The 27,408-nt window shown below is 51.1% G+C and overlaps 1 protein-coding gene and 1 long non-coding RNA gene across 7 annotated transcripts in view; one reads left to right on the top strand and one right to left on the bottom strand.

Annotated features, from left to right (window-relative positions):
* SCUBE3 (signal peptide, CUB domain and EGF like domain containing 3) overlaps positions 1 to 26,293 on the bottom strand; it is a 93,220-nt gene extending 66,927 nt beyond the window's left edge. For 2 of the 6 annotated variants that reach the window (XM_090024986.1, XM_090024988.1), the window contains exons 1-3: positions 25,744 to 26,291; positions 5,694 to 5,816; positions 3,258 to 3,383 (exon numbers count right to left, since the gene is read on the bottom strand). In XM_090024986.1, coding sequence (XP_089881112.1) covers positions 3,258 to 3,383; positions 5,694 to 5,816; positions 25,744 to 25,828 — 334 coding nt within the window. In that variant the 5' untranslated portion in view covers positions 25,829 to 26,291. Of the gene's footprint in view, positions 1 to 3,257; positions 3,384 to 5,693; positions 5,817 to 25,743 lie in introns of all 6 variants that reach the window. The other 4 variants (XM_090024987.1, XM_090024991.1, XM_090024990.1 and 1 more) reach the window with 4 other exon arrangements.
* LOC149853837 (uncharacterized) lies at positions 21,584 to 22,974 on the top strand. Its single transcript, XR_016439049.1, has 3 exons — positions 21,584 to 21,672; positions 21,787 to 21,883; positions 22,700 to 22,974. It is a non-coding gene; the product is annotated as an uncharacterized LOC149853837 (long non-coding RNA).
* Positions 26,294 to 27,408: the final 1,115 nt, after the last annotated feature.

The following is a 27,408-nucleotide window of genomic DNA, read 5'->3' as shown; positions in this document are numbered from 1 at the left end:
CGTGCCTCAGTTTCCCCATCTGCACAAGCACAGCCAGCCGCGGAGAAGGCCCCTTTCAAGACTGATCCGGCTAACGGTTGTATGGGGTACAGCTGCCTGGTCCAACACAGTGTATTGGCACCTGCCTTGCTTATCGCACACCCCCTGCAGCTCTGAGACAGCCAGGAGCAGACAGCCCCTGCTAAATGAATACACCAGGGTAGCTGGCTTGCGCACCTACATACCCCAAAGCCCTGTGCCCCAGCTCCCACGGTCCTGCTGGGGACTCCAGGCTGGGCTGGAGCTTGGCACGTGGAATCGCACTGCCTTCCTCACGCCCTTGAAGATGCTGCCGTAGAACTGAGGAGCAGCCCTGGGACTCTGCCACTGCCTGCCTGGGCAGTAACAACCCCAGGCCCAAGCAGCGCGGCTACACAGCTGCTGCCAGGGCTGAGCCCGAGCAGCGCGGTGCTCACTGATGCTGCCACGGGGATGGGATCTGGGGCCGGCTGCCTCCCCTGTCAGCAATTTTCCCTAATAACATGTTTGAAATATGTAACTGGGAGATTACGATCTCTCAGCACGAGGTTCCCGGGGCAGTGGTGGGGAGAGGGAGTCAGCATTTCACTGACTGTATGTCAGTGTTTAAACAACTCTGAAAATTCCCAGCTGCCGCTGCTGTCAGTACTTAGCAGACGCAACAAAAACAGTGTCTACAAAAAAATTGTCCCCGAGATACAGTTTTCCATCGGTTTGTGCCATGCTGGGTTTTGCAGTGTGGAGGGTGGGCAGATGCTGGAAGATCATGGGAGCTGCCGCGCGGCAGGTTTGTGCCAGGGATCGGGGCACAGTGGGCTAAAAGATGGGGGAAAAACAAAGGAGCTCCTGCGGACAGGGGTGAATTGGGTAGCCGAGTGCAAGGCTGCAGGGGAAGTCTGGGCCAGGGAGAGGGCCGCACTAGAGAAACGGGAAGCAAAGCAAGTCCCAGGATAAATCTGAGCAGGCGAGATGGAGCAGGAGGGAAGCAAAGCCCAGGGGTGCCCTGAGGAGCAAGGGAGGTGGGAAGCACCGAACATAAGGACAACTGTTGGACAGGGGTAAGCAGTAACACTGCACTCTCTGCACCCACCACCCTCGCTCTTGATCCTCTGCTTTTCCCAAAGCTTTTCTTCCTCTTGGCCATCTCTCTCTCGGGAGCGCCAAGATTCACTCCCCGCCGGAGTCGCTCAGTGAGATGGCCCAGCAATTGCTGGCTGGTGGTGTCTGTGGGCTCGCTGGGACTTGCTGATGACGAGCAACATGTCTAGGAATGCTACTCCCCAGGGCACTACGGAAAGCCCGTGACAGACTCCCCTCCCTTGCTTGTTGGAGCAGGAGCTGGGCACGAGAGAGGCTGTCCGCTAAGCCTGGTGCCTGCCTGAGGAACAGGACTGCTCAAGACACCGACGCAGAAGCACTGGCAGAGGGATCCAGGGTCTGTCAAGCCCCGCTCTCCTGATCGCTCTCCCTGGCTTGGCATCCGAGAGCACGACATGGAAGCAGCGTGTGCAGGAAAGGTTTCGGGTGGGTGCCATCCCTCACCTGCTCCCGGAAGCAGCTTTGGGAGGCAAATCTACAAGAGGGTCTCAGACACTGCACGGTTTTTACCCCAACCAGGAGTCATGTCAAGGAGCTGGGTATAAATGGGTTCGATTCCACTGACTGCCATGGGGATCACGCTGTACAGGCCAGGACTCAGGGTGGCAGGGGCGTTGGGTTAATTTATCAGGCCTAACTTTCACCTTCTTAGCTGATGGCAGAAGAAGGAGATGTGTGTCTTATAGCTTTCCCGCCGCTTAGCCCTGTGGGTCCTGAACACCCCTTGGGTTGTCAAGTTCTCTCACTGGGCTGAAAGGCTGACAGTAAGAAAGCAGCTCACCCTCCTGCAATACAATGTGGGTCTTATTGGCTGGCCTTAGCTCCCCCCAACAGGTGGAGCCAAAAAGCTCCACCTCTTCAAAGGTCCAGCCCCCGCATCTGGGGAAAAGCATGGCCATTTAGTATAATTTCATATTTTGATTGAGGTATCAGCTAACAGCCATGACCAAGATGGGTCTCTCTGTGCTAGGCACTGACCAACATATAATAACTAGTCCATGCAGACGACACCAGCTGCTGGCTTGTCTAAGAGGCTCACCAGCTGTAAGCCCATATTGGCTCTTACTTTATCTTTCCCGAAACCAGTCACACCCTGTTCCCCACTACGACAGAGGAGTCAGAAGGTGGAGATCCGTGAGGATCTGTTTGAATGCAGACTTAACAACAGCAAATGCTCTTGGTGATAAATCCTCTGGTGAAGAAACCCAGCAGCTCTGCCTGACCCTAGAGCAAGGGTGGGCCTTGGACTCCAATAGCTGGACTGGCCACTCAGAAAAGCTTGCATTCCTCTCTGGGACACAGAAGCAATAAACACAACAGTAAGACCTCACAGCTGGAGCATTTGTGCAATGGCATACAGCGTGTCAGGAGGCACGGGAGAGCAGAGAGAACACGGATCACCCCACAGCTCTAAGCTGCAACTCCCTTCCCTTCTGCACCCACATGGGACTGGATACCGAAGGTGGGGAAGTCCACCAGGGTGGTTCAGAGGCAGGCTGCTCTGGTACAGCCTTGACAGCTGTGAAAATCCAGTTGGTGCATCTGACTCGCAATGCAGGGTTAGATCACTGAGCCCAACAATTACGGGCCTGACCCTCAGACGGGCTGCATGCACTCCCAACTGGGAGTGAAGAACCCAGCAACGCACAGAAAGCAGTCACCTTTTTACAGGTTCAGACCCCGCAAAGGCAACCTCCCCGACAAGATGCACATTGCCAGCCATCCTTTTCTCAGCTATTACTTCAGGCTGTCTACAGACTCAGGATGACACCCTGCTGGCAGTCAGATTTTCAACGCTTTCTCTCTAACTCTGAAAGCTGAAAACGCCCTGTTGTGAAACGGAACCCGAGCTAACACAGCACAGCACTGTCCCTATACTGGGTGCCATATAGGGGGGATTGTGCTGCTGTCATCAAACTAACAGACCTGGTCCTACAGCTCAGGTAGCAGAGACTAATGCTGTTTGATCCCAGGTTCAGCTGCTGCTGACCACCGGCTCTGGTATATTGTTGCACCAACCGGAGGCAGGACTCTGCAGCATTTCTGTAGTATGGGAAATCGGTTCTAAGGCCCGTGGTTGCAGAATTGTGGTGCACACAGGGCCCCATCTAAACCCGCCAAACAGCTTGCCAAGGCCTTACCCAGGCAGTTATGTCCATCTTGGGCCAGGCGGAAGCCATCGTAGCAGGTGCAGCGGTAATTCCCTGGGATGTTGACGCATTCATGGACACAGCCGGCGTTATCATCCCGCTCGCACTCGTCAACATCTGCAAAAATAGAAGAGAAGGAGGGAGAGCAATGAGACATGACTTCACCCCAAGGCCCAGCTACAAGCTTCGCAGGCTGGGAGGGGGCCACTGTGAACATATGTGAACATATGTGATATTCTTGATTGTGAGATTGCATACAGCTGCACCCTGTAATCTCTGGTATCCCAGCGTGAGCCATTCCACCCACTACATTTTGGTGCTGCTCATATCCAGCTGTTCCCTGGCTTTCTTATCATGTCACTGCGACCAGTATGGAGGAAAGGACAGATGTACCACTGCAACCAAAACAGCATTGCCTGCCACTGAAGTAACTCTTGATGTCCGTATAAATGCACACTTTCTTTTGGACTCTTGTTAAAGTCTTGTCCTTAGTCTGAAGCCTGTGCTTGTGTTCACGGCATTGCAGGGGAATGTCTGTCTTTAAGAACTGGTTTTCACCAATTTCTGGTTGCTGCTGTTGAACTTTACACCGATGTTCCCATTCCTATTCAACTGCGTGCAACTCCCTCTTCCGCCCCTAGCAAATCAAGACTTCGGACCTCAAATTAATTGGCTGTCATCCCTCTAATCTCTTTGTTTGTTTCCCTGCTATTCACCATGTCAGTGGAAGCTGAGATACTCCAGGAACAGGGCTTTCGATACCCTGAATGCCCATTTTACCTCATTGTTAATGCCCATTAACAAAGTCCAGAAGCTCTGCAGATGCAGTCCCAGTGTGAAAGGAATGGGAGTCAGACTCAAAAAGAAAGCATAAAGGCAGGCAACACAATGGGAGTACAGGAGCCAGCTGCACACAATAGTTTCCAGTGCCAGTCCATGCCTTCTGATGTCCAGTGCTAGATTGTCCTGAGGCCAATATCTCTGCTTGTGGGAGCTACCTTGTATTGAAAATGTTCCTACGGCAGCTGAAAATAAGATGCGATTTGATGGGGCCTTTCATCTTTGGTAGAGAGGGGGTGCTGAGGTTAAAACACCGCGTTGAAACTCAGAAAGATGCAGGTTCAATTCCTGGCACTGCCACAGATTCCACTTGTGATTGTGGACAAATCGCTCAGTCTTTCAATGCCTCAGTTGCCCAATCTGCAAAATGGTGATAGCAATACTTCTGCTCTCATATTTGGACAGTAAGGTCTTGGGGGCAGAGACTCGCTCTTGCGTGTAGTTACAGCATCAAAACCATGGGGCTTTATGTGGCACTGTCACATGCACTAACCCTTCTCTGAACAAGGCGCTGCAGGAACTTCAATCTAGGACTACAGTAGTGCTGGCCCTAACCACCAAGATACCGCTATTCTGATGTCCCTCTCAGCTCCATGATGCAGTTTTGGGTCAGCGAGAGGAAAAACCTCCCAATGAAACCTTCATCAAACCTGCATCTTCCTATAGAGAGTTCTGGTATCAACCAAAAAATCCAGAGCTGCTAGAGCTGCAGTACCAAGTCCTCAATGAGCTGGGACTATTCAGCTGCCACCCTCCACATTTACTGGTGCTCTGCATCTCCATTCGGGCACTTGGGGATACCCAATGGAGGAGAGGGGTGAGGGATTGGAGCAGGCGAGGCAGAGCTCTGAGATGAGCAAAATTTGATTTTGCTTCTCAGTTTCACTCCAGCAGGTTCTCATGTCCTAGGCTACAGATACACCTCTGGGTTGCAAGCAGGGCAGGAAAACGCTGATTTGTTTAAAACAAAACCCAGCTTATTCTGCTGGAATCTAAACAGAAGCAATCTCTGGAGCACAGCTGATCTGAAAGTATGGGGTGGGGACGCGATGACGGATGCTTTGTTTTTCCAAATGGTCAATTTAGGGTTAGACGCAACCCTTCAATTAGAAATAGAAATCAAATTTCTCCTGGCACCACTGCTGTCCTGAGCTTGACCCCATGCTGGCAAAAATGGATGCCAAGAGGAGCACAGCAGCAAAGTGGTTAAAGCATCTTGCCGGGCCTCTGGAGGTGTGAGTTCAAGCTCTGCTTTGGACTTGCACCAAAGGCTGCTCCCTGCTGTCAATGACTGCCAAGTCATTTGGGCTATGGGGTCAAAGGCAGCGGGACAGGATACTGGTTGCATCATTGGCTCACATGCTGTTGGCTAGAGGACCTAGTATGTCTTGCCCATACAAGCCCACTGGACTGTTAAGCTTCGGCAGACCACATTTGCTTACACCCTGCAGGACCACAGTAAACAGCATAGCCTGGGCTGGGACTAAAGCAGCACCCGCCCATTGCACAGTGAAACCCGCACTAACACAGCCCCATCTCCCAGTGATTCCTGACTCTGCCACTGGCTGAGGCAGCTGGGCGCCTTACCTTTGCAGTGCTTCCCATCCCCGGAGAAGCCAGACTTGCAGATGCACTTGTAGGACCGGGGGGTGTTCTGACAGATGGCGTCGATGTGGCAATTGTCAGTTCCCTCGATACATTCATCGACATCTGTGGAGGACGAGGAGGAGATAAAGTAACATTGCAAATACCCGCACCCACGTGAGATGCGCCAACCTTGCTCCCATGTTGCTCCTGATGTTGCGCCGCATGAGGCTGGGGTGAAAGATCAGCCTTGGGAGCTGAAATACTCCACACGGCAATGGCCACAGCAGTAGGGCCGGTCTGCTATGCTTGCTGGCCCCAAGATGATCCAGGCGCCTCAACTGAACCCCGGAGGGGGGCTCCTCCCAGGGTGAGAATTCAGTCTCCGGACCTCTCGGTCCTTGAGCCCTTGCTAAGGTTGTCAGTCACTACTAGCCAGATCCAGCTGACACTCACATCCATGGAAAGACTCCCACTAACTTCAACAGGAGCTGGATTAAGCCTAATCAGAACAGAGGTGACCACACTTCTGCCACGGGCTGCAGGGGGCTCAGTAAAGGAACCACTGAGGGAAGTGTCTGCAGGCAATCAGATACACCATCTCAGTAGCCCCTTCTGGCCCTGAAAATGTAGGGGTCTGTGAAACAAGGAAGTGCTAGCATTTAGGGGCTTCATGCATCAGGGCATTCACCAACCTCTCAGGAAAGGGATTAGGAAGAAATGTCCCCAAATTACCCCATAACCACAGGGTCTGTTGCACCTCCCTTTGATGCAGATGGGGCTGGCTGCTATCGGAGATAGGGTGCCAGAGTGCATCCATGCCACGTCCAACCCAGCATGGCCCTGTCTGTGCCTTTCAAGACTTGGACTGAGAACTCACTGCGTGAGTATACATGCAATGGTAACAATATCTAGATGCCACTGGCTCAGGTTGGATTCAAACCAGCCAGCCGGAGGTGAAGGCTCCGGCTCCAGCTCCAATTAGCAGTTGCTGGAGCCAACCTAATAATCATCATGGTTTTCTATTCTTAGGCAGACAGCTGAAAAATGTAATGAAGGAATGTGAATGAATTAGCTGGGACCATGTCAAATAAACTTAGGAGCAAGGAGTGGGAAACAGAAGGGCTAAATGGGAAAAAATATGAAGACCTCCTCCATAGCACAGCCACAAAGCCCCCTGCCCCCAGCTGCCCCCCACCCCAGCACTGCCAGAGGCTACCCCAGCCCCTAGGGCCAGTGAACAGACAATGACCCACCAGGCCTCTCATCAGCACGACTCAGCCTGACCCCTCCCATCCCAATGGAGCATCAAGCTGACCCTCGTGTCTAAAGTATCCAAGCAGCTCCCAGCCACCCAAGCATTTTATCCTCACGATGCTCCGGGGGAAAGGGCAGTGCTGTGCCCATGCTACCCAGGGCTGAACCGTGGTCTCCTCCTTGGTGCAGTGCTTTAACCACAACAGCTCCCTTTCCACCTCTAATTCCAAAATCTCCTCTCACCTCCCACACCCCCATTCTCTCCCTCTTGTACCCACTCCCCGAGTCTCACCCTCCATCCCAGTTCACCCTAGCACCCCATCTCCACCCCACTTCTTGCACTAGTCACTCAGCTAATGCTGAAATTCAGCTCTAGTCGCTCGGCTAACCTAAAGGCCAGGGCAAGTGCCAAGGAGGGAGGGATAGACCTGGCTTGCACACCATGGCTCCACGGGGGCGCAGCTTGCCGGCTGCAAGGGCCTGACACAACAGGAGGCAGAGATGCTGGAGGTTTTAATGGAAGTAGCCATCAGATCGCTATTGACTGCACTGGACTGAAGTTTATTGGCAACAGCTATTCACCTGGCTCTCTCTCTCCTGGCTTTGCTACCTGGTCCCTTAGTAACTACCAGAGCCCTCATGAACTGCAGCGGGCACATTTGTGCCTGTTAATGGCCCGCTCAGGAAGAGATTTTATGCACCTGGAAGGGCATCTTTTTCATAATAGAGGGGGGAAAGTAGCTTGGCTGGCTCTCCAGCGCTGCCAATGGCTGAGGGTTACACAGCCTCTCCCCACCAAGCAGTGAGCAAGCTGTCAGCCGGAGTCATTATGAATGGGCTGCTTTTGCTATCTGCCCGGGGGGGGGGGTCCCATCACTTGTTCCCATCAGAGAGAAAAGACCAGGAGTGGTAAGCAGAATGATATGAGCTTTTAAAAGGGCTGCGATGGCTACACAGCCCCTGAAAGGGGTGCAAGTCAATGGAAGTATCCGTCCCTTCTACATACAAGGCAGAGGAATGCTCTGCCACAGACTCCCTGTGTGACCTCGGGCACGTCGCTTTACCTCTCTGTGCCTCAGTCCCTTGTCTGTGCAATGGGGATAACAGCCCTTCCCCTTCTCTCCCCATTAATACTTGAGGAGCTCAAATTTTACAGTGTTGGTGACTATAAGATATGGGGCAAGGGGGAGGCAGGAACAGTAAATCAGGTCTTTGCCACAGCAGAACACCAGCTAGCGAGCACACAAGACACAAGCCAGCCCCTGAGGACTCACCCTCGGCTTTGCAATCACTCTGTCTTTCCCATGCAATTGCAAAGGAAGAGAGATCCCAAGCAGGAGAACAGCTATCAACCACTGATCCCGAGGTCTGTCCTGCTGGCATGAAGGGACAGGTACCCTGCCACTGCCTCAGTGGGGGAATCTTTCGCAGGCCTGGCAGACCTTTGCTGTCGGGATTGCTAAAGGGTTGTGCAAAGCCACCCGAGTCGGAGAAGCCACCATCTCAAGCAGGACCGTGATCAACGGGCATGGTCGCGAGCATGGAGGTCACGTACCAAGCAAGGGGAAGCCCCTGTTACTATCCCACGCTGCCTGTTCTGCTCACTCTTGCAGGGAGATGCGAGTGGCTGGGACTGGGAGGCTTTCGGCTGCACCAGGGAGGCGGCACGCGCCTGTGTTTTATGTAAATATTTACACAATGCATTCATATTTGTTATCTGACATTAGCCATGGCCCGGAGCCACTGCTGCATCCCCTGGGTCGTTAATCACACATGCGAATCTGACCCAATGCACTGGAGACAACACAACATTTACAGTGTGGGGTGGGGGGGCCTGGATCCAGCTTTCTGCGGGAAGAGTCACTTCCTGGCGGGGTGGGGAAAAAACCGCTCCCGGTGCACTGGTGGGACCAGACGGTTTGGCTGGAATCGGCCTCTACCTGCGCTGGTTCAGTTCCCCAGCAGAGGGACTGGAACGGTGTCGGGAGCTCTGCTAAACCCTTCCTGGCTCACAGCTCCTGGGTACACAAAGCGCACCGGCTGCAAGGGCAGCCTCTGCGCCAAAGCTTTCCTTGCTGGTAGCTGCCCCTGCCAGAGCCAGTCTGTTACTGCGTAACTCAGCAAACCGAAGCCATCTCCATTCACTCATGTGAGCGCACGTGTTCGATGGCAGGGGGCACGAAACGTGCCAGTTCCCCTAGTTACTGCTCTGCCTCCATGGAGGAGGTATGGACCAGCGTTACCGTCAGCAGCACGGCCTCCTCCGCTGCCCCCCGCCATCTTCGTTTTAGTGATCCGCTGCAGCGTAAAGCATCTGCGTGTGGTGAAGTCTGCCTAGATCCCCCAGAGATGCTTTCTGGTTCCTTTTCTGAGGCCGGGATCAGTTCAATGCTGGGTTCTCCGCTCTGCTTTCCCCCCAGCCTCCTTCCTACCCATTTTCATGTCGGCAATAGGGTTGCCAGCGCTCCCACGTTGGCCGGGAGTCTACCGGAACTGGCACCAATCTCTCGGTGACTACTGAAAGCGAGATGGATATTGTGAACAGGTTGAACAGTACAATTAGTGACATTACATCATGCTGGGGGGGGGGGAAAAAATCTCCTGGAATAGCTTCAGTCACAGCTGGTACCCAATATGCATCAGAGCAGCAGCCAGCTTCTCTCAATCATTACTTTTCTGGGAATGGGAGCGCCTTCTGGTCAAAAAATCTCCCCTCTTTACTCGACTCCAACCCCAAATACCGGGGTTTTTTCCACCAGGTCTGGTCAATAAAGCAGCGAGGTCTGAACGAGAAGGAGCCAGCTCGGAAAAAAAAAGGAATCCCTTAAACTTAGACACAGCTTAACTGCACCTGCAAGGAGACCATCGAACAGCAGCCGGGGAAGATAAAGCTATACCCTGGGCTGACTGCTGAACTGGCTGCAGGGGACGCTTCAAAGCAAGGCTCCGCGGAGGTGGATGGGGAGGAAGACAGACTGCAAGCTCAGCGATGCTGATGTGAGCGTGGGACGACGCCACGGGTCGAAACGTACTTCGTTCACGCCCCAGCAGAGCCCAGCTGAGGAGCCGGTCCAAAGCTCGGTGCAGCCCAAAGGGGCCAGCAGGGCCAGGTAAGCTCCTTCCAAGCAGGCCCATGCCCTTTACTATGTAACAGGCTCTCCTTCCCCCTCGGTGTGCGCCCCCGCCCGCGCGCCCAGCACGCACGCGACACACCTGCGTGAGCATCGCTTTTAAAATTAAAAACGTGTGTCAATAAAAGGAGCGGAAAAGCCTGCGATCGCCCGCAAGAGTGTAAAGTTCACTCCTCCCTGAGTCATATTTCCCAGCTCTCGGCAATAGCTCCGAGGCTCCCACACAAGACCGTACAGAAAGCTCCCCAACCACATTTCCTAAAGGAGACTAGGGGTTCACAGAGAGCTTGCCACTGAACGGGACCGGCTCCAACCCCACGGAGATACTGAGCCAGGGCTGAGGCTGTGGTTGAGGGTTCCCAAGCGAAAGGCTAATGCACACCGAGCCCCCCCCCCCCTTAACCTTTTCCTTCCTCTACAGCACGGTTGCTGCTGCCCGCAGCGCTCCGCAGACCTGACACTGCCCCTCGGGAGACTGGGGACCCCAGAGTCTTTTGGAAAGGACGGAGCTGCCTCTTAATGCAGACAATGGCGTCTTGTGCTCCGGAGAGCCATGGCTGCGATGGGCTGCAAACACCCTCTCAGCCAGTACCACAGGGCTGGGAACCAGCTTGGTGCCTGCCACAAGGTGAAGGGGAGGATTCACAAGGCTGCAGCTAAATGCTGCTCGTTCAAAGAGCCATTCAGTGCAGGAGGAAGCGCTGGAATTACCATAACTTACCATTCGGCATAGCATCCAGCTGCAATTAGACGTTCAAAGGAAAATTCAACTCTACATAACCTTTTTCATCTCATTTCAAGGGAAGCTAAGAATAGCGCCATTTAGTGCTTCAGACTCCACTGCCGCAATACAGATGCTAATTGATTACGTCCTGGAGAAGCAAAGCAGCACTGGCCTGCGGAAGAGGAAACCGAGGCACAGAAATAAAGGCTTGGATTTGATGAACATCTGCAGTCTCACTGGATGTCAGCAGGAGCTGTAGGTGCGGGAACAGAGGCACACAGATCTCCTAATCCCATTTCCCTTTGAAGCATAGATCCATTTTGGACTTTACTCCTTTTTACCCTTCAGGCCACAAAACCTGGAAGGTTAACATGGGGTTGCATAATCTATTTAAAAGTGTTCAGGTTAAAGCAGACACGTTTCTTTGTGTAGATGCAATCTCTTTTATTAGACCAACTGAAATACTTGAAAAAATTCTTCTTTGCAAGCCTTCGGGTACAAATGCCCTTCGTCAGGCTGCAGGTTAAAGCAAGCAGCTGCTCCACGGCAGTGGGCAACACCAATCCCCCAATGACTTCTGTGGGATTTCTGCACGCTCAGCACTTCTACAAACCAGACCCCTTCGAAGCACCCACGTATAGATTTAAGAGCCTCACTTTATAGGCACCGTTGCTAGAAGGTTTGGGCATAAGCAACTTGGAGAAGGGCACTAGGGAAGTCGGTGTCATAAGTGGGTTTAGCATACAGGCGCCCCTTGAGCTCTCCTTGGATCCTTCTCCTCCTGCCTCGACAGCTCTCAGGTAGAAAATGTTTCTTTACCCACACTTCGGTTGCCGAAAATGTGAAATTTTCAAAAACTGACTTCACTCACTTGATATTTATATAATTGTATTTGTGGTTCTCACTGTTGTTAGACTCGAGGGACCTCTCAGAAATGCCAACTCTTAGCTTGCGTTCAGTTTTTGACTAAGGAAATCAAATGCAGCAAAGAGATCCAAAAGCCCACAACAGATCAGCACGCTGTGGACACTCGGGATTCCTATCTGAAATCTCTCGGTTTATCTAGTGAATGGTGTCTAGGTGTTTGCACACCTAACAGTGCTAAAATTGAGCTGCACCCCACAGCAACCCTGGTTGAGGCACTGATTTATGCTCAACTGGGACCTAGAGGAATCCCGTTCTGCTGTCCAGTTTTAATTCTAGCTTGCTCAGGACAGATGAAGGCAGACTGGATTGTCAAATCCAGCTCTTTGCTGTTGAATTTTTTATTGGAATTCCGTTCAAAAAGTTATCAAAATGTTTCATTTTTTTTGCAGGGGTGTAGGTTGTAGCCATGTTGGTCTAAGGACAGAGGCAGACAAGGTTCACCCAAAGAACCTTGTCATTTGCTTGCAGGATTTTTTCAATGGCATTCTTTAAAAGCAAAGATGTTTTACGTTCCCCCCCCCCGCTTTTTACCGCTACTCTAACACCATAAATAATGCCTATGGTTACACACAGTTTTCTATTTTCTTTCTCCATTCTGCTAACTTTTCAAAAACTCAAAAAAAGTTGCATGATAGCAAAACTATACATGAAAGCTCTTCCAGGTTTGCCATGTTGTAACTTTTTAAAAGTTGGAGAAGTTTTTAAAAAGTTGCAAGAAGGAAAAAGAAAAAAAAAACCACAGGGGAGGAATAGGGAAAGACTCCAGAGACAATTCATAAAATAGCAAACAATGGAGAGAAAAGGAAATCAAAGACATACAAAATCCCAAATTTCAGACCAACAAAACTGTGGAATAGTAAAATAGTGAAAAGAGTACTTTTATAAACTGCAGTGAAATAAAACCTGCTCTTCCAAACAAAAAATTCAGTTAATTTCCTTTTGAAATTTCTCACTGAAAATAGCATGTACCCAGAGAAAAAAAAATGTTTCCAAGGTGCAGCCCCCTCCACGTCTCTGTAGGAGAGTCTTTTTTTCCAGTTAACAAATTTTGCGAGCTGTAGGCAAAATATTGCTGTTTGCATTTCCAACGCTTTGGACAGCAGGAAAGATTCAATTTTTAAACCACTTGAGCAGAATGCTTTTGAAAAAATCCTATTAACGTTCTGCTCCTGTTTGCTCTTGCAAACTCCTCTCTCTCACGTCAGATGCAACTTACTTTGCCGCTGTCCCTTTTATAAAATAAAGTCCTTTTATCCTCAGCTCCCAAATCCAGCCTCCAGCTCAGATTTTTCTGTCACTGCTTTCAGAGACTTGCCTTGACATGGCTATTGCTGCGGCTGAGCAGCAGGCGTTTGTCTTTGGGGCCAGTCAAGTGGTCTGGTTTCACTTGGTCTTGCATGAACAAGAATGAGACAGCGCTGAAACGATCAGAAGTGGGTTTCTAGAGCTGGGGCCCAGAGACCCCTGGCTTGGATTTTCCCGTGGTGGCAGGTACCTACATACAACTCCTGCTGAATTCAGCTGGAGCTGCAGGTGGCTCAAGATTGGGTCCAAGCGTGCCAAAAGCCCGAGGCACTAAGAATGAATGGACATTCAGCAGGCATGTTTCTTTGAGTAGTTGCAAGATCTTTTATTAGACCAACTGACTCGTTGGAAAAAAGTTCTTCGCAAGCTGTTTTGCCGTTTGCAGTGGACAGTCGCAATACATGGGCCGCGACGCCAAGGCGGAGACGACAATGCAAAGTTCCCGGAGCAGCTTTCTCTAGCAGCAGCATGCTCTTTTTTGGAACCCCATCTCCAGACAAAGCCAAGCTCATCAGACTAATTAGGTTTAATTCAAGTGCAGGGTACAGCACCTGATACAAAGTTTCACCTTCCAACTATTCCCTGGCAATTGCATAGCACAGTGATTCACCTGCCGGCTTAACTCCCAGCTCCACCAGACATGTACCCTTTGCTTATTTGTACTGCAAACAAACATGGACACCACCTCACCTCTCCCGGGGCTCTGGGCGCAAATTGAAACTTCAATACAAAAGTCTTTATGAGATTAAAACCCAGCGCACCCCACCCAACCACCCACATACAGACTTCTCAAGAGACCAAAGCAAATCCCCACCCTGCCTGCAAGCTAAGAGAGAGATGCCTATCCTCAGCCCTCCCCAAACACCTGCTTGGCACGAGGGGTTTTGGAGAACACCCAAACGGTCAACACACTTGGGCTATTTTGGACCAAGTGTGGGAAATGACTTCCCAAGTCAAGGGGCCCCCATGGAAAAACATCTGCCCAGCAGCTCTCCCCGCATCTCAGCCAGATCCTCAATTTTTAATGCCTGACTCCACCGAGCCCAGCAGCTGGTGGGTCCAAGCCTGGTGTTATACTGGGAGGCAGAGAGGGTTGAAGGAAGTGTTTTGCACCTGGGGGGCATGGAGAAGTGATGAGGTCTTCTCCACCGGCCCCTTGAGTCAGGCACTAATGGCTATCCAGCCACAAAAGGTCCGGGGAAGCGGCGCCCACAGCATGCTGCTGGGGCCAGGGCTGCTCAAAAGTCGGTGGGATCATCTCTGCTGCTCAGGTCTTGAAGGGACAGCAGAGGAGAAGCAGAAGGGGGGAAAAAAAATACAAGGGGAAGGTTGTGCCACCCGCTGAAGGCACGACAGCCCCTGCCTCGGAGCGCCGCGGGGGCTCTCTGCAGAGAAGCCGCGCCGTGGCTCTGGAGAGGCAGCAGCGGAGCAGAAAGAAAAACAAACACCACGGATGCGGGGTCCCGGAGCTGACATTCTCAAACTGCTGGGGCAAGAAGGAAAATAAATACAACGGGAAATGCCAGGCTAGCAGGGGCTTTGCACGCTCCGGGCCTGAGCCACCATCCAGCCTCTGTCCCCCACTTAAGCCCACGGAGCTGTCAGGTGGGTGCTCTTGCATCCACAGGCCTCTACCACGGCTGCCAGTCTCTCCTTTCCCCTAAGTGGTCCCTGGCTGCCCCCGGTCTCTGACTCCACTGTCTTCCACCACTTCATAGTTTCATAGTAGGTCGGGTCGGAAGGGACCTGAGCAGATCATCAAGTCCGACCCCCTGCCATGGCAGGGAAGAGTACTGGGGTCAAACGACCCCAGCAAGGTGTTCATCCAGCCTCCTCTTAAAGACCCCCAGGGTAGGAGCCAGCACCACTTCTCTTGGAAGTTGGTTCCAGACCCTAGCCGCCCTGGCCGTGAAGTCGCGCCTCCTGATGTCTAACCTAAACCTACCCTCTGCCAGCTTGTGACCGTTATTCCTGGTCACTCCTGGTCGTGCTCGGGGGGACAGGGACTCCTCCAGTGCCTGCTGGTCCCCTCGGACTAGTTTGTAACAGGCCACCAGATCCCCCTCGGCCTTCTCTTGTGGAGGCTGAACAGGTTCAGGTCCCGTCGCCTCTCCTCGTAGAGCCTGCCCTGCTGCCCCCTGACCATGCGAGTGGCCCTCCTCTGGACCCTCTCCGTGCTGTCCACATCCCTCCTGAAGTGCGGCGCCCAGAACTGGACGCAGGACTCCCGCTGCGGCCTGACCAGTGCCGCATAGAGGGGGAGGATCACCTCCTTGGACCTGCTCGAGATGCATCTGTGGATGCAGGACAAGGTGCGGTTGGCCTTCCTGACTGCCTCCCCACACTGCCGGCCCATGTCCATCTTGGAGTCAATGATGACTCCAGGATCCTTTTCTGTCTCTGCACGGACGAGAAGGGAGTTCCCCAGCCTGTAGGTATGGTGCTGGCTCTTCCCCCCACATCTTAGTGTCGTCAGCAAATTTGAACAGGTGCTTTTTACCCCCTCGTCCAAGTCGCTGATGAAGACGTTGAACAGTGCGGACCCGAGGACCGAGCCCTGGGGGACCCCACTGCCCACGTCCCTCCAGGTCACACATGACCCGTCCACCACCGCTCTCTGGGTGCGGCCCTCCAGCCGGTTGGCGACCCATCTGACTGTGTGGGTGTCGACACCGCAGCCCCCCAGTTTCTTAATGGGAACGGGGTGAGAGCCAGTGTCAAAGGCCTATGTCCACTGCTACCCCTGCATCTAAGGATTTGGCGATCTGGTCGTAGAAGACCACCAGGTTGGTCTGACAGGACCTGCCTCGAATGAACCCGTGTTGGTTGCCCCTAAGCATAACCTCCCCTGCTGCCCCTCGAAGACATGCTCCAGGATAACTCTCTCACTTTGCCGTGGTGATTCCCCTTAAGACTTTCCACCTGTCAATAATTCTCCCCTTCCTCATTGCCTCACTCACGTGTGCTTCATTCCAGGCACAGGGAGGAAGGGGAGTCCAGCCTGGACATACGAGCTCAAGACTCAGCGGTCACCGTGCGGACCTCTCGCTCTGCACTGCTGGCGGGTAGTCTAGCACTTGTGTGCTCACCTGAGAGGAATGGGGACCTTGTTTCAACACCTGGATCTGTTACCTGGAAGTGTCACGCAGGGCCAGATTTCTAACTGCCCCTAAACCTTGTGGGGTTTTCCAAAGCAATAAAAATAACTCTACAGCTTGCAGGAAAGTGGGAGAGGGATTTCAAACAAAGAAGAGCATTGCACATGTTCTCTATGAAACTATGGACCAAGCTCTCAAGGGAAGGGCTGGGAGACGCGTCACCTGGGACATTTAGCACGTGACTCAAGAAAGCCCTGGAGGACGTCCTGGGGGTAAGTATCCTGCTTCAGCCTCCAAGGTGATGGGTAAGGTACAGCCAGAGACATTCCTACGCCAAAATAATTTTCTCTTCTCCCCATGCCCTCGCCCCCCAGTGCATCTCTCATCCGTGACGAGAGCCCAAATGCAATGCAGCAGCCTTCTTGCAGAGGACCGAACGAATGTCATGATATGCTGACATTCCAGAGATGCATCCCAATACAATTTTCTATGCCTAAGCAGCTAATTAGGCTTATTTACACCACGCACTGGTTCAGTTCGCCTTTTGTGCATCTCATGGCATCACAGCCAGAGGGAAATCCAGCCTAGACGTATTCACCAAACCTTGGACCTCCGCTCCGGAAGAACCGCTTGCTTCTTGAGGTCCAGGAGAAGTCTCTTAGGGGCTGGAAGCCCCCATTCAACAACAGCCCTGAGCACATGCTCAAGACCTGTCCCAAAGACTACAAAGTTTTAGTCGTTAAGTACTGTACATACTGAAGCGCTTTCTGAATCAAGGCTTCAATCTCTACAAACTCCTCTATTATTTCATCCTCACCACCTTCTCCCTGCCCCAACACAAACGGATCCTCACCTCTCAAAGTGCAAGAGGAATTAAATTCCTGTTTCTTCACTCCTGGGCTGTACCCATCCTGCCGCCCACCACCAAACCTTAACTATGACACGGGTAAAGCTTTGGCTCTTGGGATACGAGCAGTTCAAATCTTCTGTGCATCCAACAATACATAACCCAGTCCTGGCTTGCACGGGGCACCTCTACCGGTTGTAGTAGGGCTCCTAAGAGATAGCCCAACTCTGGCACTGAATATGTGACCGTAGGCCAGAGTTTTGAGAGTCCAGCATCCAGCTTCTCCCACTGTTCTCCATGAGTAAAAGGTGGGAAACACCAACTTGAACTCTTAGGGGAATAAGATGACACCTTCACAAAGACCTAATATCCCAGAACTGCCTCCTGCTTCAATGGCCCATGTCATCAACAGGACACCAGACTAGGGGGGACATTACATCTGATTCAGGCTGGCAACCCCACTGTCCTGACTTCTCTGGCTATGCTTAACAAGACATGGCAGCTACCGAACACTTTGAAAATCTGGTCCACATGCTTGTGGCTTGGTTGCCTCATCTGTGGAGTGAAATAATACTTACAGAGGGGCCCGAGAGGCTTACGTTTAACTGTTAGCCTGCTGGGTGTTGGCATACCCAGCTCCTTACAGACGTCTCCTTTGAGAGATGGCTGCTGTATTTGGGCTCTTAGCGCCAATGAATCAGAGCTGCTAGATGGGCTTGAAGCCTGCAGGCAGGATCGCTATGGATTTCAATAGGACAATTCATTGCAATGACCCTTACACTACATCACCCTTGACTGTAGGATCAGATGGGGCCATCAGGCAGTTCCCAGAGGAAGGGAGCGAGGCGCCCACGCAGCTGTCTGAAGCCCCCTGTACAACAGGCACGCTCTTCTGCAGCCGGAGCTGGGACTGGCTACCACCAAACCGAACAGAAGGGAGCAAGGAAGCGTCTAGAGTACGCGGGCAGGGCAGGCACTTGTGCCGGTGACGCTCCTCATTCGAGAAGCCACCCAGAAGGTTGCAAGGTCAGGACCACGGTCCCCAATTTGTACTTGTGGCAGGTGGGATTTTCCAAAGCTCTCCCTGCTCCAGCTAGAGCTTCTTCTCAGACTTGCCTAGCTAAGGTACTTGGAAAGCCCCTTGCTACCACAGCATCCGAGTCCTAAATACATTTATCGTTGCAACGCCTGCCGGGAGTTAGAGCGGCGTTACTGCCCTCCCGCGGGAGCTGGGGAGATGAGGCGCAGAACGACGAAGGGACTTGCTGAAGGCCACAGGGGACGTCTGTAGCAAAACCGCAAAAGGAGCCTGTGTCCCTAGAGTCCTAGGCTTGTACCAAACCAGCAAAGCAACCCCCCCTCTCCTCCTTGGATCATGGCGGTGTTGGTGGCTCCAAGCCCAAAGCACACGACATGCCCCACAAAAAGATCTCTCCTGCTACAGGTCTGTATTTCTTAAAGCTGGATAGATTTCTTCCCCCCCCCCACCAGTGGTCTTTTTTTTAAAAAGCACCACTATTTTTTTCTATCTGCAGGCTAAATGCCCAAATCAATTTGAGGCTAGGGGGGTGGACAGCATGTCAGCAAAAACACCCCCCAAAATCCTCTAATTCTATTCCGCCCCAAGCGCTTCAGATTTTTCTTCTAAATTAATTTTTTTTTTTTTAATTTGATATAAATACATATATTAACAGCCTTTTTGTGTGTGGATGTGTGTGTAGCTGTTGGCAGCCTTGCCGAGTTTCCACTCGACTTTAAGGCCAAATTAAAGCTTTATAACTTCAGTAGCTCTTTTTACCAGAGTATTAATAACCACCTCAGACACTGCGGTGCAGTTTATTAATCATTTGTTTGGCTCACAGCTCGGCCGGAGAGCGGAGGAGCTCGCGAGGGCAATTTGCATTGCACTTAAAAAGTCTGGTCGCAGGACAACGCACAGTTTCATCTGGATGATGATAAAAACCTCAATCAGGTATGTGCATTTGTACACCCCCGCTTCTCCAGGGATGGGTGTCGCAGGCTTGGACGATGGTGCAGACGCCTCTCCAAGGAAGGCGGCTGTCCGGGGTAGAGGAACAGGCAATCATTTTAGTACAAGCTGTTTATCGGGTGTCCCCAGTGCTTGCCCCTTCTCCTTACAGCCTTGTAGAGGGGATAGCAAGTTAGGCAAGAGGGGCAGATACATGCACAGGCAACGTATGGGGGTAGTCAAAGACCTGGAAAGAGTCCTGGGGCTTTTCACTGGATGCATGTGGCAGCCCAAATAGCTCAGGGCCAGATGTCTGAATGCAAAGCACCCAACGGCCTGAGCAGTTCTGATAAGCTGGTGGGTGTGGCAGGCATTTGCGCCGATTGCCAATGGAGGGGTACAAATGCCGGCAGCCTTCTGTGCGCACTCCTACGCTTTTAGGCACCCTCACCATGGCAGCCAAGATGTGGGTACCGTCCACTTTTCTAAGCCAGGGAAAAAAATCAAACGCAGCGGGAGAGACGAAGAGTGATTTGCCCAAGGCCATAAAGTGAATCAGTAGCACAGCCAGAAAACCAGAACCCAGGAGTTCAGACTTCCAGTCCTGGGCTCCACCCACAGAAGGCTTTGCTACATTGCTGAGAGAGGATGGTGTCACTTTGACAGTCTCCATGTTGCCATTTAGGCCAAGGTTCACAAACCTGCCTGAGCTGGACACCCAGTTCCCAGTCAAATGGTCAAGGCTGTGAAAATCTCAGCCACAGCCTTTGAAGGTGAAATCCCCGGGCATGCTCCCGGGAGAAGGGAGAGGCATTGGACCCCCCAGTGTCCTTTCCCTCACGCTGGCATAAAAGGAGTCCCTTGAACATCACCGGCATGCTACAGGAGCAACCAGCTGGACCACGCAGCATCTCCCAGCAGGGTGGAGGACTCCTATCTCTACCCCTACCAACAGGACCACTAAAGCAGTGACAGCACGTGCCCACACTTGCTTGTTGGCACGCGTGCTCCCCTCTTTCCCAACCTCCCTCCGTCACCGCACGGGTCCTATCACCAAAGGGAAAATACCTTCCTAAGGTTTCCCCCGCCAGCCTCAGCAAGGTACCAACCTTTTCAGTCTACTTAGGGTTCGAGGAGCCACTGACTGCAGTGCAGCCTGTATTATTATACTATCTTAGTGCCTCACAATCCACAGCATACTTTATCCTGCCAACCTGCTTGCCTTCAAGTCCTCAAGTAGGATTTGAACCTATTACTGCAAGGCCAGTGTCCTAGCCCCTACCCACCCAGGTGGGTCATTTGGCCTGTGGAGTTTCTTTCTGGCTAGATGACCCACCTCTGGATACACCCCTGGGAGTGTCTCGCTGCAGCTCCTAGAGCTGCTGTGCCGGTGCCAGCAGCACCAAGGGTTAACCCCACCTTACCCACTGCTGAATTTCCATTTTTTGACCGCTGCTCAGCACACACATCAGCTGTGAGGTGTCAAGCGGCATTAACCCCCCGGGCTCTGGCCACACCGACACAGCGGCTGAGAGCCACGGTGGGAAGCTCAGGGGCTCGGATCTGGAGGCGCATCATCCAGCTCACAAGAAACCCCGCAGGCCAAATCTCATTTGAGTTTGATGCCCCTGCTCTAGACCGTGCTGCGTCTCTGATGGCTACCTGCAAGGAGACGGGCTATTTCATACAGTGATGCTAGGATTGGTGACTGTCCTGCGTGCCGTGCTTATGGTACGCTGGCACATCTTTAATGGCAACCCATCATTCTCTCCTGGGAAGAAAACTGTGGCTGCTCAGGGGGGAAATTCTGCTCTCCGTTACATCACTGTGAATTGACAACTTTATTCCAGTTGAGACCGTAGCAAAAGAGCTGAATTTGGCTCTAAAACAATGATTTTTTTCAGCTGAATCTCAGGTGGGGAGTCAGCTCTTACCCATAAAACCAATATGGAGCCCAATCCAGAGATGTGTTGCGCTCCCGCAACTCGATGGCTGGGCTAGGATGCAAAGCTGAGTCTTTCATTAGGTTTTTCCACCATTACACCTTGCTGACTCTTCTCCTTTGCTGCTTTTTATAACCCGACTGTGGTTGTGTGGTTCCAGGGAAGCCACATGGGCACCATAGCTTGTGCTGTGCAATTTCCAACGCTTCGCTACAAGCTGGTCTTTCTTTTGTCCACTTCTTTACCTTTTTGTGCCCTTCTCCCCCAGCAAGTTTTGCTTAACACATCACAACGCCTCAAACTGGTTTGCACGTGATGTGCTCACACCAAGGAGGGTGGGAAAGAATCGCTCAATCAAATCCTCTCACCTATACCAGTCTACACCAGTATCGCGCCATCTGCTCCCGAGGGAAGCCGGCCTGCGTGACATGGGATGTGGGACCCTAAGGGCTCATCTATATTAGAAAAGCCACTCTGCGTTAAGCCCGTGTCTATTTAAAATTCAAACTACAATAAAGGGGTTTAACCAGATCCATTTTAAACCAGGTTCAATGGAACGTCTCGAAGGTGGACCCCACCAGTAATCCTTTAAGAAACTAGGAGCGCTTGTTGCTTTCTGGGATTTGCTGTCTGCTTGCTTTATTAAGCTAATTCGATTTTGCTTTACATTTTTGTTTTTGCTCATTTTCTGGTTAGAAAGCTACAATCCTGCTGTCTCCGGAAAGGGGAAAGAGGCCTTGCTAAAACTGTCTGGGATGGCACACAGGGCTAGTTTAACACGGTAAGACAGAGCAAACCTTATTTACCCTCCTAAGCTTTTCCTAAAGCCCCTCTGGGGACATACACTTTTGAAAGTGAAGGTTAAGGTTATTCATGATTATTTTGTCCTAAATAGATTATTCCAGTGTGACTTTCTGCAAAGAAAATAATAATCATCATCATTCCTCTACAGTCTGAAGACAGCAGTGCATCTCATCAATGGAAGATTCAAGGTGTCTGAATACTTATACTCCAGTTGGCAGTTACAAAAAAAGTTTTCTTCCCTCCCTTTCCACCCGCTTTTTAAATCTAAGTAAAGGCATGTTAGACGCCCTCAATCAAAGATCTCCTTTGAACTGCTGCATGTTGAAATGTTTACAGTTTTACATTTCATATTGAGGAGGGGAGGTGGGGGCCGACAATCATACACTGTGATTTTCGGAGCGCATAAGCAGAGGAAGGAGGGACACGGCGGCAGAGGGGGAAGAGTGGGGGGAAAAGGTTACATAGAGACAGGAGGGAAGGAAAAGAAAAAACCATCGTCCCCCAGCAATTGTATGCACTATTTTCCTGAAAATCCCCTGTGTTGGGGGCCCCGCAAGTGCATTCTCATTAACAAGAGCCAAACCCATTACCCCAAAAAACCTATCTGGGATTTGCCGGAGCATCATAATACTGGAGGCTGCTGCCTCTGGGTCGGTAAGGAGGATTTGTGATACGAGGCTGAGAGCGCTTTTCACTCTAGTGCAGCTAGCGGAAAGCACTGTGCCTCTACAGACACCAAAAAAGAGAGACACTAATAAATGTGTTTACTTGTAGATGTACAATTACTCGGGCTCTGCATTCATTAGGCAGAAGTTAGGAGTCGGTTTTCCAGCTCGTTACCATTATTTGGGCTCGGCATTCATTAGGCAGAAGTTAGGAGTCGGTTTTCAAGCTCGTTACAACTCCTTGGGCTATGTATTCATTACGCACACGTACAGAAGTTAGGAGTCGGTTTTAAACCTAGTTTTCCTTTACTGTTTTTGGCACGGGGTCTGCGTGGGAAGACTGCACGAACGCAAGTTGGCAGCCCCTTTCTGTCGGAGCAGTGGCGGACGCTGGCGATAGATGCATTTTCGCTCTTCTTTCCGAACCTCGTGTCAAAGGGTAAATACAGTTTTGAGCCACTTCTGAGAAGGGGGATGCTACTGTTACACGGCTCAATTCAAGGAGGCACTAAGGGGCAAACAAGATATTCAGGACTGGCGAGGCTGGATCAGACCATGTCTCCATCGCACCTACTCTCTGGTCACCGACAGTGGTCTGCGCTAGCTGCTTTGGAGGAAGGTACAAGAAGCCCTGCGCAGGACAACAGTGGGATAATCTGTCTCCCAGGATAGTTCCCCCCCAGTCTAACCCTCAGTAGACACAGAGGTTGGCTAATGCCTTTGGATTATACACAACACCAAAGCCCAGCTACACAACAGGTGGCTTCCATGACATGCTCTTAAACCTGAATGGGTCATAAAATGGCTTAATGGACAGACAAGACGGGGAGGAGGGCTGAATTTCACAGCTCTCCAGTTATCACCTCCTTATGGATCTCAAGGCATCTCTAAAACCCTCTGAACAGCTTATCAAGACACTTTCAGGAACGACGCTGAGTTGAGTAGCGATTTGGTGCATGCGCTTTTGGGTTTGCAAGGATCATCTTTTGCCAATCTCTTTATTAAAGCCACATTTCTATTATGACTTCTCCCCTCTTCAGCTTCCCTGTTCCTAAACTGACCTGACAAGTTCACCTCTAGATGCTGGCACCACTTAAGAGGGGCCTGCAGCCTGATTGCACTAAATCTCTTCCTTTCTTTCAGACTAAACTTCCAAGGGGTAATTCAATGTTACGAAAAGGCCAGCGAGCAAATGCTGTGCCTGTTTATTCCAGCGGATGCAAACCCATAATACAGAGGTGAGCTGCTTCATCGTCGCCTGGGCGGTAGCCCCACGAGGATAAGAGTTTCAGAGCCGGTTAGATTATAAAAGAGCCCTTTTATTTTAAGACAAGGGCATGAGGAGGGAGAACACTAGGGCAGACCCTCCTCTGCTGCAAGTCAGTGTTTTCCATACGCAGATACCCGCTGAAGGTCTGCCCAGCATTTCCCATCACCTCCTGATCACACCTGCTTCCACGTGCCAGCTTCGCCGGGATGGCCAAAGCGACTCGCTCGTTCACGGGAATCTGGATCCCCAGTGAAGAGACACGTTGTACCTGCAATATGCAGAGGATACCCCGGCTTTCCACGTTCAAATTTTCCCTGGCCCAGCTGCCTCCACGCGACCACGTTAAAAAACTTGGCTCCTCTCAAGCAGGACCGGAGGACCTAACCCTCAAGTTCACGCTTTTGCCACAGCGACTCCTCATTCGCAAACCATCCGAAACATCCTCACCAAGCGCAGCTACGATCTGTACATGACAGAATCAATTAATCACGGGACTTGCCAGCAACGCTAGGGTTGCAATCCTAATGACATGCATCAGCCCATTACATCAGAAAGCTTCTTTTAATTAAAATGGGGGAAGAGTGAGGAACCCAATCCCCTGCTTGGTGAAAATCTACTTTTACTCTGGCTGAGGACCTAGCTCAAAGTTTCATCTCTCTCCCTCCCCCCCCCCCCCTTTCTTCCCCCGAAGGGATCTGTCAAGTCTCTGCAGGATGGAATTTTACTTTGCTTTTTTAATGCAATTCTGGCCCAGGCTTAAATGGAATTGGAAACCCAAAGGCCTTAATAAATAAATATTATGATAAGAAATGAAAGCAATGCATACACTACAGATAATTTGAGGCAGGATAAAAACCTAAACATTCCTTTTCTAAGCCTGAATCAGAAAGGTTTACATGAAGCCAGACTCTCTTACCAAACCCTTTGCCCTAGAAAATATCTTCTTGCATTTGTCCAGACTGTCTTCCTACAAAGTCTTCTATTGTTTTAAAAACACTTTAAAACAGATATGGCAATAGCCTTGAAATTCCTCCCAACTTTGCAGGGCATTTGGGGACTACGGATGCGTGGCTGAGCTATGATGATTACTAATGGGCTCTTTAATGCTACCCCCGTACTCATTTCTGTATTTCTTTCGCACACTATTTAATCTCACGGCACACATGAGCAGTTAGATACTACTACAGTAGAAAGCTGAGGCTGATTCAGACAGACCATGATACACCTAAGTCTGGACATAGGAAAAAAACCTTAGAGATTGATATAGACAGCCGTGCAAAAAAAAAAAAGCTATCATGCATATAGGTAGATGTGTCTATGTGTCGAAAAATATAGGCTAAATATAGAGGTGCTATAGCAAAGCCTAAGATATAGACAGACCATCCATACAGCTCACTGTATGTGTGTGTGTACAGGAAAACTAAATATAGAAGAGGTGATGCTGAACTTAAGGTAGATAAAGACAGGGTATACAGGGCATTTATATATTATATATATAAATAGGTCTGTGTGCATACAGGAGCAACGTGCATGATCTTTATGTAGCTCTTCTATAACGTCCACTACTTTAAGCTTAAAAACATCTGGATGCTGCTGAACACATACATAGGCAGAATACCCCAAAATAAAATGTTGGCATTCACCATACACCTTCCCCCAGGCATGCTAACTTCAAAACCACTCATTAATTGGTCCTCCCAACCTCTGTGGAAGTAGGTGTTATTAGTCCCATTTTACAGATAGGGACACTTCAACAAAATCTGCATTTTTTTGCTCTGACTTTTTTTGGAGGGTAGGGGGGAAGGGGTGCAGGCACGGGTGGGAGGGGGGTAGTAAAGCATTTCTAATGCTGTTATTTTTTTCCCCTCTCTCCCCTGGCTTTAAAAACAGTCTAAGAACATTCTTAAGCAATACATACAACACTTCTTAAAGGGCTAAAAAGTATAAGGAAGAAAAGATAGCTTTGCAATCAACATTTAAATCAACTTGAGCATTTTCTGTTACTTTGGCTTACGTCTCAGCCGGCAGGCAGAATTAAACACCCACAGAGGAGGTACGGTCGCCTGCATGCAGATACAATAGTAAACCTCAGAGCAGGGAAGGTTCCTCTTACCTTGACTGGCTTTATTTGCCAGCGTGCTTCCAGAGTGGAGGAGAAAGGAAAGCATGCACAATCCAGCAATCTGCAAAGCCCCCATTGCAATCTCTGTGTGTCTGTGTGGAGGTCTGGGGGCTGGGCGGGGGGAATTTCTGATGCTTTAAAAAGAAAACAAAAAACAAGCTGAGCATGCAGGAAAGGAAGGAAAAAAAGAGAGGGAAGGAGCTCTGTTCTTGCTGTGTGTGAGATAGGGGGAGGGAAGGGAACTGAAATGATGGAAAAAGCTGCTCTCTGGGTTCAGTTTGGGGCTCTTGATACTGCTAGAGAGAGAGTGAGAGAAGGAGACCCAGGGCAGTTGAAGAAAGTGGACTTGATCGCCCTCTCTCCGGCTGCTGCCTCTGATCCCTTCTTCTTCTTTTTTGAAATAAGCCCAGCCAATTCCAGTTTTGCAAGAGAGCAGCAGCAGCAGCAGCAATGAAGGGGGGAAACAAGGAGCCTTGGTCTAGTGCTGGGGACCTGAGAAAGGGGAGTGGAAAGGAGAGATCCATCCAAGCAACGCCCTTTCTTCCTTTCTTTCTTTCTATTTGGCTTTGGCTACTCCTTCTTTGCTCCCCCCCCAACCCCAGGCTCTGCTCTGCCTGCAGGAATTTACAGTCTGCCACTGGGGGAGCAGAGCCAGTAGCCATGGAGACAGCTTCCCTGGGAGCAAGGAGGTCAGGCAAGAGACCATGTGCAATCAATGGATCAATGCAAAACTCCCATGCAAGCTCCAGACCCAACAAGCACTTGGCAGTATCTTTCCCCCCCAACCCCCTTTTTGCCAAGCTGGGGAGGGGGAAAAAAAGGAGTTGGGTGGGGATGGAGGGGGTGGGGGGCAAGTATGTGTTCAGAAAGGAGAATTAAAACAGCTTGCAGATGCCGTGACCTGCCGCGCTCATCTTCGGTGCCTGCTCTGGGTGCGTGTTATGTGCACTCAGCAGATCAATGGCAACTCCAGATCAAAGAATATTCTCTCTTCCTCTCACTGCGGGGGTGAAAGGGAAGGGCAAGGCGTGGAGAAAAATGGGAAAGGGCGGGAGGGAAATGGTCCTGCAAATGATTTCGAATCCTTGCTTCCTTTCAGCACATCTCCCCTCCGTCACCCCAACACGCACACGGAGTACGCCTTCTCCTGCTCTGGATGCTGAATCATCACAGACACTTCTGAAGAGCACCTTTGCGCGTGCACAGCATGGGACAGGAAGGCCGGTCTCCTGGCTCTAGTCCTCTCTGGGAAGCTGAATGCCTAATGGCTAGAGCCAGGGGAATCCTGGCTTGTAGCTCCAATTCTGGGAGGAAGCGCTGTCTAGTGATGGGGGCAGGCTCTATCCTCCGCTCCAGTCCTGGCTCCACTGCGCAACTTTGGCCAATTGCTTCAATTATTAGCTTCTCCACTAGTAAACTAGGAAGGAGTAAAAGGAGAGTGAGCTGTCACGTAGTATTTGGAGGAACTTGGGAAAGACACCAGAGATGCTGCACGGTGGGCAGGAGGCGGGCAGCAAAGTTCAAGGGGGAAGGACATTGCTTTTATCTCTTTCCTCCCTGCTGCAAATCATGTGCCGCCCTGCACTTCCACTGCCGCCACCCGTTGTTTGGAACTACTGCCAGGTCCACAGACCTCCCGAGAGACGGGTCCCCAGC

Source organism: Crocodylus siamensis, chromosome 13, assembly GCF_052110815.1.
Source record: "Crocodylus siamensis isolate JL-2025a chromosome 13, ASM5211081v1, whole genome shotgun sequence".
Classification (NCBI taxonomy): Eukaryota; Metazoa; Chordata; order Crocodylia; family Crocodylidae; genus Crocodylus; species Crocodylus siamensis.
Note: the sequence above shows the minus strand (reverse complement) of the source record. Positions and strands in the feature narration are given on the sequence as shown.